The sequence below is a fragment of the Squalius cephalus genome, assembly GCF_949319135.1.
Source record: "Squalius cephalus genome assembly, chromosome: 13".
In the NCBI taxonomy this organism is placed as follows: domain Eukaryota; kingdom Metazoa; phylum Chordata; class Actinopteri; order Cypriniformes; family Leuciscidae; genus Squalius; species Squalius cephalus.
In genome coordinates this window covers 28,495,072-28,508,505 of record NC_137134.1, presented here as the reverse complement: position 1 = coordinate 28,508,505, position 13,434 = coordinate 28,495,072, and the positions used below count along the sequence as shown (strand labels likewise).

Genomic DNA, 13,434 nt, shown 5'->3' with positions numbered 1-13,434 from the left:
GAGCTTTAATGAAAATTATATGAAAATAATTTCCAAGTATAAATATTGCATGCATACTCTGAAGACTTTTTAATGCCTCTTTAAAAAAAGTTGTAAAATTTAAAAAAATTCCAGTGTTAAATAGTTTTTAATTAATTGTATTGATGCTTACATTTCTTGATAAGAGTCTTGATAATAATGCATATGTTGTAAATAAACAGATCAAGTTGAGATTGATTGTTTAATGCTGCATCTTTTGCATCTATTCTTGTTTAAACAGTTCAGACTTGTGAAGAAGGGATCACTTACGCTGAGCCAAGGTTCTACAAAAGAAAAGAACAGTTGGTAAGATCATTTAATCTCTATATTTATGCTGCCTTCACATGCTATTGGAATTATCATAAATAGTTTCCTAGTCAAAAATTGGACATGGATGCCCTCTCAGGTCAAAATTTGAATGCGATGAGTTTGTAATCATGACTTCAGAAGTAGGAAGTAGATCATTTTTGATAGCATATGAAAGTATCATTAGTCTCAGGTTAAATTCAGCAGTGAGTCACATTCAGATGTGTGAGTGCTTGAGTTTTTGTCTTATCATACATAACAGCAGCATATTAGATTTATAAATGCCACAACACCAGCATTCAATGTGAATAGCAATAAAAAAACTGAAAGAGTTCAGGATCACTCAGCCATCAACACTTTCAATTAACTGCAAAAACAGGATATACACTAAAACATTATTTGTTGGACAAAAAATTCTACACAAGGCGTGAGCTTAGAATTATAAGGTTCTATCTCCGTTTAGGGTAGTTCCAAGATATTGAGCATCAAAGTTTTTACATCCCAGCTGGCAATGGAGAGATGGAACCTTTTTATTTTATTTATAACTACTAACAAAATATTTTTTTACAAAAATAACACCACACAGGCATTAATAAACACCTAATGGATCAGATTATGTCAAAAACTCAATTTTGACCAAAAGTGGAGATAGAACCTTATAATTCTAAGCTCACGAAGGTTTAAAACAAGAACAAGTTTATGTCAGCTATCTAAAGTCATCACACAGCAACACACACCACAAGTGCTACTGTTCAGAACAATGGTAACCACAAAAACACAACACCATAACAGAAACTCTTCAATCTCCAACATAACTGAACATTAAACGGTAACTATACTGTCCCTATAATTCTGTCTCTATACTGAAAAACACAAACGCTCCACCACATCTGACTGGCGAAGGTGGTGATGGAGGAACTCAACAGGGTTCACCAGCTGGGGAACTCAACTGAGAAGCAATTGACGATGACGCCAAGATGATGGCATCCACTATCCAGTGGGCCATCCTCTGCTTAGAGACAGCCTTTCTCTTCTGCTGGCCTCCATTACAGACAAAGAGCTGTTCTGTGGTCCTGAAGCTCTGCGTTCGGTTCACGTACAGGTGCAAAGCGAAGACAGGACAGAGCAAAACTAGGGCGGGTCTGCCTCCTCCAGGAGCAGCACTTGCAGGTTCAGCACCTGGTCATTGAAAGGAGTGGTGGGAACCTTGGCCACGTATCCGGTCCCTGGTCTCAGGATAACGTGAGAGTTGGCCAGGCCGAATTCCAGGCATGTTTTGTTGACCAAAAATGAACATTGGTATCAATAATATAATAATAACAATAATATTGTTAACATTTAAGTATACCCAACTAAGAAAGCCAGAGGCGAAAATGGCAAGGCACCAAAACTCCTGTTTGAGCCCAAGGTCATTCGGGGGGCCAGATCTCCTCTGGCCAATGAACGAACATGGTTCCAGAACATGGAACACGTGGAGGTTCCAGAGGTCTGGACTCGGGTGCCATAGGGTGCCCTGTCTCTAAGAAAGCAGGTCTTTCCTCAGAGGGATGTGCCAGGGAGGGGCTGTCGTGAGGAGCATGAGTTCTGGGAACCAGGTCCAGTTGGGCCAATACAGGGCAACTAGCAAGACCTGCTACATGTCTTCCCTGAGTTTGCACTGTGTCTGTGCCAGACGGCACACTGGGGAAAATACATATTTGCGTAGGAACCCAAGGGTCCCCTTTGTCAGAGAGTAAAACAACTGGCAATGAGACAGGTCTACCTCAAAGCAACTCCAAGTCAGCTGGACCGCCTGGGGATGGAGTCTCCATTCTCCTGGAAGCGCAGGCTGTCGTGAGAGCTTGTCGACGGCATGATTGAGCAGGCGCGGAATGTGAATGGCACGGAGCAACCTCAGATGCTTCTGAATCCATAGGAGGAGAGGAAGGGTGAGTTGCGATATGCGACAGGAGCACAGATCACCCTGTCCGTCCGGACCAGTACGTGCTTGACTTGTAGCACTGATTTGAGGCGACCCAGTGCAAGTCGTACTGCTAACAACTCGAGGTAGTTGATGTGCCAATGTAGTTCGGGACCCGTCCAATTACCTGAAACTGTATTCCCATTGTACGGGGCCCCCAGCTGGTGGTGGAGGCATCTGTTGAGACAATAGTATGCTTGGACACTTGTTCTAGGGGAACTCCTGCCTGTAGAAACACAGGGTCCGACCAGGGGCTGAAGGTTTGGCAGGAGGCCAGGGTGATTGTCACCAGGAGTGTCCCGCACTGCCATGCCCATCTTGGAACTCAGCCATGAAGCCAGTGCTGAAGTGGCCTCATATGAAGCAATCCGAGCGATGTAAGCGACGTTACTGCAGCTGCGGATGCCATATGCCCCAGGAGCCTCTGAAAAAGTTTTAGTGGGGCCGCCGTCCTGCCTTTGAACTAATTCAAGCATATCACCACTGACCGAGCATGTTCCTATTTTTCATGCGAACCATTGAAGTCAGAAAGTCACATGTTACTTCACAACCAAAGAATTGGTTCACAGGTCTGTTCAAAGAGGGTCACACTTCTGTTGTTATTTATGCATTTGCAAAATTGTCAGTTTTCCTATTTGGCTTGCATCTTGTTTATATTTGTGCATGCTGTTAGCCCTGTGCAGTTCATAGTACCATAATAATACTTATTACTATCTTAAAGTCACCATGAAATCAAAATCGAACATTCTTATTATTTTATGGACTATTGCAGTGTTTATTATAAATGATTTATCTGTGCACATTATTATTTTTTAAATTCATGTGCCTTGTAATCTTGAATCAAAATATCTCTTCTATTATCTGATGACGAGGGCGGGGCAACCTGTCACTCACATGAGATCCACCAATAGCAAACCACAAAATCAAGCCCCGCTCAACATTTGTTCTGTTTCACTTGGATATACGTCAGTGAATAGTGACAGTGAATAATATTACTTAATTTCAATATTAGATTTTTTTAAGAATTTATTTATTTTTTAAGATTAACAATTTTGCAATTATTGCATCTCCACTTGATGTCCAAAACCACTGAGAATCTGATCTCAATCTACCTTATGTTATCTTATCAGTATGAGGGAGATATAGATCAGGATGTCACATTTCTAATATCATAACTTTGCTATTGTTGTATCTTGTGTGCTGTGTTTTACAGAAAGTTGAAGAGGAGGATCACGTAGACTAGAGTATATGCCTGTTACCATGAGGAGATGATCAAACTTCAGTCTTTAAGACCTGATTCATACTGTACAGACATGTTTGATCTGTTGTGGGTGATCAGCTTGTGCATGAGAATATGTCTCCTGCTAGACGTTTGTGTTTGATGTCTGTTTGTTACTGTGTTTAAGGTGTCAGTAATGTGTCTGTATAAATAGCATGTGGTTGAAGGTGTTTTTTTCCATTCCTACTCATATGATGCTCAGTTTTACTTCTGCTCTACATAAAACAACTTTCGACAGATTAACTCAAACCAGACATTATATACAATATTTAGTTTAAGATCTTACTGTGTAAATGTGAAATATGAAATATCATATATTTTGTGTATGAGAAATATAAAGATATTTAAAGCCATTTGCATCTCACTCTACAGTCCTGAAAGAATTAAGAGACCACTGCAAAACTGTTGAATTTCTTCTTGTAGCAGTTTTTTGTATTTATAACATGATACAGTTCAGTAATATCACATGCTTTTTTTCCAGGATATCAGCATGATTTCAAATGTGATATCCACTTTATGCAACAGGTCAATAAATGATGAGTTAATATCGACAGTTTTTGCTTTACTTCGCCTACAAATGTTCCGGAGCGGAACAGATGAATGATTGAGTTTTTCTTTTTTTTTTTTTTTTTTTGGGGGGGGGGGGGGGGGGGGGAGTTAATGATTCAAAGACCTATTTATAAAGACAGTCACGCGCTTCGTTCATGAACTAATCTGCCAGTTTGAATCAGCTGAATGAATGAATGATTGTCTGACCCTACTGACATTTCTATAAATATGTATGTATGTATGTATGTACAGTATGTATACAGTGCTGGTCAGAATTATTTGCCCCTTGGTAAATATGATCAAAGATGCCTGTAAAAAATAAATCTGCATTGTTTATCCTTTTGGTATTTTTTTTTTAAAAAAATGCAAAGATCTAACCTTTTATTGAAGTAAAATAATTAAAAATGTGTGTTTGGGGGGGGGGGGGGGTGTGGGGGGGGCACATTATGAAATAAATGTTTTTCTCCAATACCAGTCCCAAGACCTGAACCCTAGATAGCTAAAAGTTGAAGAAAGTTGTCTAAATTTTGGATAAACTACATTTCATTGTAATATGGAGCCTAATTTAACTGATTTCAAAAGATTGTGTGTAAATATTCAGTTCTCAATTTTAGTTTATGGAAAAAGTACAAAGTTAAAACCATGATCTTACAGAACCAGTTTACTGGAGTTAATCTTCTGAGTAAAACTGAAACCTGATCTGGCATTTTTTTTTTTTTTTTTTTGAAATGTGCTTTGACCATTGGGTGGGGATGGAAACATCATGTGCATGAGAGAACGGGCATTTAGTGTGTGTGTGTGTGTGTGTGTGTGTGTGTGTGTGTGTGTGTGTGTGTGAGTGTGAGAGAGAGAGTGTGTGTGTTTAGTTTGTAAGTGAAGACCCCCTTCCTGTCCTCTTGTTGTAAATGGCTTTGTTAGACATGAGATACTAGAGGGAGAAAAGCAATAGATACACATTGATCATATTTAACACTGCCATTCAAAATTTTAGATTGTAAAAGTTACTATTTTTTGTTCATTTGTTTTAGAAAATTATACTTTATTTTAGTAAACAAAACGGTAACACTTTGTTTTAAGGTGACATATTTACATGCTACTATGTATACTTACTATAGTAATAACAGTAAATTATGCATAATTAGGGGAGACCGGGGACAGTTGCAACACTTTTTGCATTTCTCTCAGTTACTCAGAGACTATTTGGAGTAGACCAACCAAATTTGTATATATTAAACTTGCATCTGTCTGCTAATTACCCATACCATTTAAAGATGATTATATATGACATATATAGTATTTATTTGAATGGAAGTCAGATGTTGCAACTGACCCCGACCCAGGGGACAGTTGCAACACAACCCAGGGACGGTTGCAACATGTTAAAAATACCTTAAATTTCTCTAATTAATTTGAGCTTTTTGTCTCAATGAGCATATAATTCTGAAAATATTAACTGTTAGGCCTACTATAATTGTCACGATCCACACTCAGGGAAACACAGGAAGATCCAATAATGCAAAATGGAATTTTAATGGGGAAATCCGTAATCAGAAACTAGTCCAGGCAAGGGTCAAAAATACAAAAAAGCAGTCCAAAAACATAAAACAATAAACAGGAACAACAAGTGGAACAGACCTCACAAGTGGCGTGATGAAAAACAAGGAATCCGTAACAAACACAAAACAGGCAGGGTATTTATACACAGGGAAACGACAATGATAATGGGAAACAAGCTGAGTGCAATGATCAGTGATGAGGGACAGCTGAGTGCAATGAACAGACAAGGATCATGGGGAATGTAGTGCAAGAGTGTGCTGGACACCGTGAGGAAGGAGGACATCTAGTGGTGACCCAAGGAACATAAACCAGACACTGTGACAATAATATTATAGTATTATGTATTTCAATAATATTATTGTAGCCTATAATTTATTTATTTAGTCATAATTATCAAATAACAGTTATTGAGTTTTGTTTGTGTATGTGTAAAACATAGGCCTACATAGATTCATTGTGCAGGAATTACAGATGATATTCAATCTCTCCATATTTCAGTGTCAGACAGGAAGAATTGAATAATTTGCAATGCAACAAACCTTTATTAAACATGCAATTTATAACTTGCTGCAACCGTCCCAAACCCTATCAGCCATGACAGATCATCATATTCCTGCTAGACACACTGATTCTGACACATGCTAACCATGTCACTTAGAAGTCAACAAAACAATAATTCAAACTAAGTAAGTTTTGATTAATTCATACAAAATGTCTGGACAGTAGGACAAAAATACATCTCATGAAAAAAATTACTTTCATACCTCCAAAACAAGTTTTGTTCAATAAATGCAGCAGCAGATGTTGAATATGTCTACTGTCTTTTTGGTGGGGGAAGGGTCTAACTGTGCATGTACAGTATGAGTGTCATCACTCTAGCTTGTTTCTGATTGGAGAAAAATGACGTTGCAACCATCCCCTGTTGCAACTGTCCCCGGTCTCCCCTACAAGTAACTGACCCTAAACAAAACACTAACCATAACTATATAGTAGTTACATGTAGTTAATTAATATTACTCAGAACTTATTTGAGATGGTATGCAACTACGTCAACATAAAATAGTGTAAAAAAAACAAACAAAAAAAACAGTTTACTATTCTAGAGGTTGTACAGGTGAAATTTTGTCAACTGTATCCTTTACATGCATAAATATTTTATTTCACTTTACTTTAATGTAAAATAATTTAATACTGTATCTATATAATGAAAGCTGTTGGCAAACTCAGGGACTGTATGAAATTTCTACCCACTGTGCAAAAAAAAAAAAAAAAAAAAAAGTGTCAGGGAGCGTAGTAGCATTGTTAACCACCACACCACCTAATTAGTTTAGTTTTTGTTTGTTTTCCCCTGGATCCCCTCTCCTTTTTGTTGTACCCATCCAACTACCATTACAGCTACCACTGCCAGGTCTCCTCTCCGGATTGACTCGCTATGGACCCACTTTACCACCCCGGCACAATGGCATCTTTTATCCATTGATTTTTACTGCCATTTGGTATAACTAAAAGACCTCTTATTGACAAGAAAAAAAAAATGCATAAAATATAAGCCAGTTCTCCATTGGACAATGATGTTTCCTGTTGAGTGTTTCCACATGCCGATGCTGTTTTTAACTGCTGTTTCTAAAAAAACCAAGAGATGGCGCCATTGATCACTTAAAATCAAATCAATATCACAAAAGTGATGACCAAAGTATTGTCTGTCTTTATCACTACAGATTAGGGGAGTATTCCAGAGAGCAGGTTATCTGAGATACTTGGATTATGTAACACTGATCACCATAATGGTGAAGTAAAGCTAACTATTATTCCAATAAAACACCAACATCTAAACCTCTGAGCATTCTCAATAAGACCTTCTGTAGATGTCTGACAGTAGTACGGTAATAAGATTAGTCATAAGCAAAGTTTGTGTCTGCTGTTTGTGGAGTAGTTTAATTCTCCTCTACTGATATATTGAGATATCTGTTATTGTTTAATGTTCTGTTGGGATTTAAAGAGTTTCTGTTGTCTGAGTTTTGTGAGATTGCCATTTTGCTGAAGAGCAGAGCCTGTGTTTCAGTCCAGGAGGAGCCAGAAAACATTGATGTTATGCTGCATGTTGCTTTATTTAAAGGCAGTAACTGTTTAGTCACTATCATATGGATTTTTAAGATTTTCACACAAATCCTTATGATACCTTAATGGTGCTTTTCTGTCATTTTGGAACCTGGACAGCACCTCTGTCTATTTATTTTTGTTTTGATATGGAAAAGAATATTTCATTATTTTATTTCAGGAATTAGTAATACAATAGTAGCGATGCTTGACAAAAGCAAACACCACATTTATTCTGTGGGAATATGACTCATCTCTCTAGTGGTCAAATGCTGTAATAGGCCCTATCCGGACGGGACTAGATTTCCAGGGGGTCATTAGAGAAATTCATGTTTCACAGACGTACTTTTTCCCGTCCGAATCTACCAAGTCATGTTTTTCTAACTCAACGATCCTCTGGGAAATAAAACCAGGCCCGAATGTGAATGTCTGTGGCTGCATCCGAAATCAAATACTTCCCTACTATATGTAGGCGAAAAATGCCTTGGTTACACATGTAACCCTCGTTCCCTGAAGGAGGGAACGGAGAAGTCACGTAGGATCTTCACCTACGTATTGAGATCCCAAAGAAGGCAAAATTGGGATCTCAATATGTTGGTGACGTTCCGACGTGAGGTCGAATGTGACTGTCTATCTGAATTCACACTAGTTCTTATAAAACATTAGGCAAAAAGTACCCAGATGACCTTCTACATCCAGTGAGATTCTGAAGTGAGCGCGATGGACACTTTACTATCCCATGAGGCCATGGGGGAGGATTTATGAATGGCATAACTGACGCTGGTAGATCACATGATAATGACAAATGTATGCGTCCAGATTATATTCATACTATATGCCTACACATTCATACTAATTGAATGTACTTTTTTAGCATTTAAAATAAGTACCTACTCAAGAGAGTATGTGATTTCGGATGCAGCCTCTGATTGGCAATATTGTATTATCTTAACGCTTCTCCTATGTGTTTTTTGACCTATACCTGACCTACCGTTTGCACACCAAATTTTAACATGCTTTAATTCAGCTTCAATCTGACGAAAAAATAACATTATAAAATTAATAAATAGAGACAAATATCGCGGAAACTGCCAAAACTGCCCATTTTAATATCAGTGTTCTGAGTAAGATACTTGTTTATAGACTTCTTAGTTCACTTATGCAAGTTACAGCCACTTCCATAAACTCATGAAGTTTACTTAAATAGAGTTTTTTATTATAAATTAAAATAACACCAAATAATACAATTAAAAGACATACATTATCCGTGATGCACGCTAACATAGCACATGACCTTCTGTAGCACCAACTTCTAGAAAAAACACACTCGCTCTTCTGTAATAAACATGAAGATGTTAATCCTGTCCAAATCGGTGTGTGGAATCACAGACATTAATGGGCCCTATTTTAACAATCTGAAACGCAAGTATCAAGCGTGAAACGCAAGTAACTTTGTGGGCGGGTTTTGGGCGCTGTTGCTATTATACCGGCGGGATAAATGACTCTTGCACCCGACGCAAATCTAAAATGGGTTGGTCTGAAGTAGCTACATTATTCATAGGTGTGGTTTGGGCGTAACGGGAAATAAACCAATCAGAGTGACATTCCCTTTAAAAGCAGGCGCACTTGTTCCATGGCGGATTGCTATTATAACGGCGGATTTGCCAGGCGCACACCAGGAGCGGTTCACAGCCGAGGAGACCGACGTTCTCGTCAGGACCGTAAAATACAGAGAAGTGACATTGGGGATGGGAGAAACACACATTAGCTTAGGTTAAACAGGCGTTTTTTAATAATTTGGGTAAAAATGTAAGCTAGATTTATGCCTATTTTTTCACATCTTCATGGACACCACAATGATTTCCCTCATGTGTTAATATTTTTCCTTGTAATAATGTGTGGTTTTCTAAAAATGAAAACTGCTGCGTCTGTGTGTAGATGAGATAAGCAAAGTGTATGCGTGTTGTGCACATGCTACATTGATCATGGACAAGCATGCGCCCTTAAAATAGCATGAATAACATGCGCAATCTGCCACTGACTGGCGGAATTGTTTTCTAAACCTGTAAAATAGCATCAGGGAACGTTTGCGCCCGAACACGCCTCCTCTTTTCGCTGAACCGCCCCCGGGAGCGCAAGTTCATTTCCTAATTTACTGATGTGCGTCTGTGAAGGGAAAAGTCTGCTGTGCGTCGGCTACAAAATAGGAATGATACATGCGTCGGTGTACAAAGTCAATTGCGCTGGGTGCAAGATAGGGCCCACTGTGATAAAAATTGTAACTCAAATGTTGTTTAGAAAACTAGCCCCATTGGAAAAGGCTAACAGGATATGACCTATCAAGGTATCAATGGGGTTATCACAAATAGTTTTTCTTAAAAGGAAGTGTTGCTAGAGCTGGAAATGACTACTGAAGCCAGCACTGCTTAACTGCACGATCACTGCATGAGTATAAAAGATCATAATGCATATGCACACAAAGAATATGAAATGTTCACATTCCACAGTCATTTCTTTGTTTTATTTGAGACTTTTTCGTCAAATACCAGCATTGATGAGTTCAGTATTTTGTAAAGCAGGTTTTAAAATAGTCATGGTTTCATGTTAGCAGGAATGGAAAAAGTCCTTCAACCACACGCTATTAACACCTCAGACACACAACTGACATCAAACACACACAGCTCTGGCACAACAGATCAAGCAACATTTGTGTATAAAGGTAACAAACTAGACCACAGCAGAGTCTCCACTTCTATTGATGAGTGTTTTGCATCTACATTTTACTTTTTTTTCATGAGATTTACACACATATACTTTAAGACTTAAAGAAAAAACATTAAATTCCTCAATGTGCCATACGGTTTAGATAGTTTGTTAAAAGTCCTTGTAATACAGGGCAAGTTTGTTTGACGTTTTTAGGAGGCAATTTAATGAATCCATCTTAAATTATTATAGTTTAAATCTGTCCCAGGTCACACAGTTGGGTCTTGTACTAAAGACTGAAGTTTGCTCATCTTCTCATTGTGAGAGGTGCATACACCACATGATCCTCCTCTTTTACTTTCTGTAAAAAACACAACACAAGATATACTACTACTAATAATAATAAATGTGTTTTTTCTGAATAAAAATTAAATAGTAAAGGCATCATAAAAGTAATCCATGTGACGCCAGTTGTTTAAAGGAACACTCCACCGTTTTTTGCACTCGTTGTAAATACACAGGCCACAAGAAGTAAATAGGTGAGGTTTTTTTATCACTTTTACTCAGGACATGCTTGCTGGCAACAGAGGATTCCCTTCATTATGCTAAGATAAGCTAGCGCTGACCCTGTCAAACTAAAACAATGCATGCACTGAGACAAAAATGCATCTGCCCACCTATCTAAATGTAGGAAAGACGCACATCTCCAACGCACATATATGTAACGTCCGCTCTCGCGTCAACACAACACACATGCGTCCTGATCTTTTATTATGTCAAATATTGTGCTGGTGTGTGATTGATCAGACAAAAACAATCTCACACTGATCTACATCTGACTCACTGCTGAAATGATAGAGACACACGACAGGAATAAACGATCTTACCTTTTTATGTGCGTTTCTTTTGTAGAACGCATGGTTCAGCGTAAGTGATCTCTTCTGCACGAGTCTCAACTGTTTCAATGATAATAGATGCAGTAAAACAACAAAACTCAATACTAACTAGACCTGTGTGTGTGTGTGTGTGTGTGTGTGTGTGTGTGTGTGTGTGTGTGTAAGACAAGTGAAAAGAGTACACATTTATTCTGATATGAGAGAAATTTACAGAAATTGGTAAACAATAGGCTAACTAACATTTATTTTGGTTTCTTTTCATATAAGTGATTAACATGTATGGGGGGAATTAATGATTAAATGATAATTAGATCTATCAATTCACTAAAATATTCAGAGTATATTTTCAGATTGTTATTTATTTTAGCTTACTTGTATGTAACACTTGCCTTCTTTGTCAATTTTTCTACATTTCCTGCAGAACCAGAAGATCCAAAATCCAGCAACAATCATCAGAGATCCAGCAGAGATCAACACTATCAGAGACACTGAGACTGGAGGAACTGAAGGAGAGAGAGTGTCCGCTGTAATGATAAAGAAAGAAGTGAATGCATCAGTCTGATCTACAACAGAAGACAGAGATCAGGTCAGTAAACACACACATATATCATCAGTGCTGTGGTACCTGCACATGTGTGACAGAGTGTGTTGATGTCCAGATGTGTGGTCTGGTTGCTGATGGGATTGTTCAGCACACAGCTGTAGGTGTTTTTATCCTGATATTCCACCTCCAGAGGTAGAGAGAGACTGATGCTGAGATCACACACACTGATGCTGGACAATACACTGATTCCTTTGTACCAGGAGAGAGTCGCATCACACACATTCAACACTGATGAACACACCAATGAACAATTTGATGATGAAGAACAGTGTGAAGAGTTACTGATGATGACAGGAACAGGCAGACGAGCTGGAAAACATGAGAGAATAAAGAGAAATCTAAACATCAATCTGGTGTAGTGTGTTATCGATCAGTGTTTCCATCATCTCAAAATATAATGAGGAAACATTTCATTATGTAAATAATTAAAGGAATATTCAGAGTTCAGTACAAATTAAGCTCAGTCAACTGCATTTGTGATGCATGAATTTGATAACCACAAAAGTAATTATGACTCGCCCCTTGTTTTAATTATTATACATTTTTTATTAGGTTACAGTGCAAGGCGCTTACAATGGACAGTAATGGGGTCAATCTGTAAACACTAATACTGCTTAGGTCCTGTGTAAAGTTAAATTCTTAACTTTGTCTTAACACCGCAAACCCTAAAATGATGAAAAATGATGATTTAAACATCTTTACAGCTCAAATAATACACTAGTTTTGACAGAAGAATTAATGTATATGTTTTTATGAAATTATAAGCTTCACATTTCTACTTTTATATATTTTTTACCTTATTATCTTCCATTGTAAGCGCCTCGACGTAACCTTGATTTTTTTCTTTTCAATTCCTGACGAGTCATAATTTGTATGGTAATTTGTGTGGTAATCAACATTATACCACATATGCTGTGAATTCTGCTTGATTTGTACTAAACTAAAGATTATTTTAATAAAAAAATAATATGTGAACGTTTGAGCAAATGATCTCTACTCACCATAGACAGAAACATTTAATGATTTTAATGTCAGTGTAGTTCCAGTTATCAGTAGTTGATAAACTCCAGTATGTTCAGTTGTGGTGTTTGTGATGGTCAGAGATCCAGTTTGATTGTCCAGCTTCAGTCTGTATCTGAATCTCCCATCAGGACCATCATATGTGTAGAACATTCCATATTTTCTACTGATTTCAGCAATAATGTACTTTTTAGCTCCATATCTCCACAGCATGTTGCTGTATTCTTCATGCATTTCAGTAACATCAGTGTTTAGCGTGACAGAATCTCCCTCCATCACTGACACTGACTGTATTTTATTTGTTTCATCACCAAATACACCTGAAGAACAGATTTTACATGATTAATTAATGCTGTTGTTGGTTTAGAAAGCCTGAATTCAGTTTATAAACTTTAACAGCAGCAAAAACACCAAACAAAATGAAAAGTCATATAAATGAACAGGC

General features: G+C 37.8%; 2 protein-coding genes across 2 annotated transcripts in view; one reads left to right on the top strand and one right to left on the bottom strand.

Moving 5' to 3' along the window:
- LOC307169635 (SLAM family member 5-like) overlaps nt 1-13,434 on the top strand; it is a gene marked incomplete at both ends in the record, with an annotated part of 281,304 nt that overhangs the window by 216,164 nt on the left and 51,706 nt on the right. The gene's annotated exons all lie outside the window — the stretch shown is intronic.
- Nucleotides 10,777-13,434, bottom strand: part of LOC307170521 (uncharacterized protein) — a gene marked incomplete at its 3' end in the record, with an annotated part of 29,083 nt that continues 26,425 nt past the window's right edge. The window contains exons 9-11 of the mRNA XM_079891646.1: nt 11,991-12,307; nt 11,738-11,859; nt 10,777-10,830 (exon numbers count right to left, since the gene is read on the bottom strand). Coding sequence (XP_079747772.1) covers nt 10,777-10,830; nt 11,738-11,859; nt 11,991-12,307 — 493 coding nt within the window. The remainder of the gene's footprint in view (nt 10,831-11,737; nt 11,860-11,990; nt 12,308-13,434) is intronic.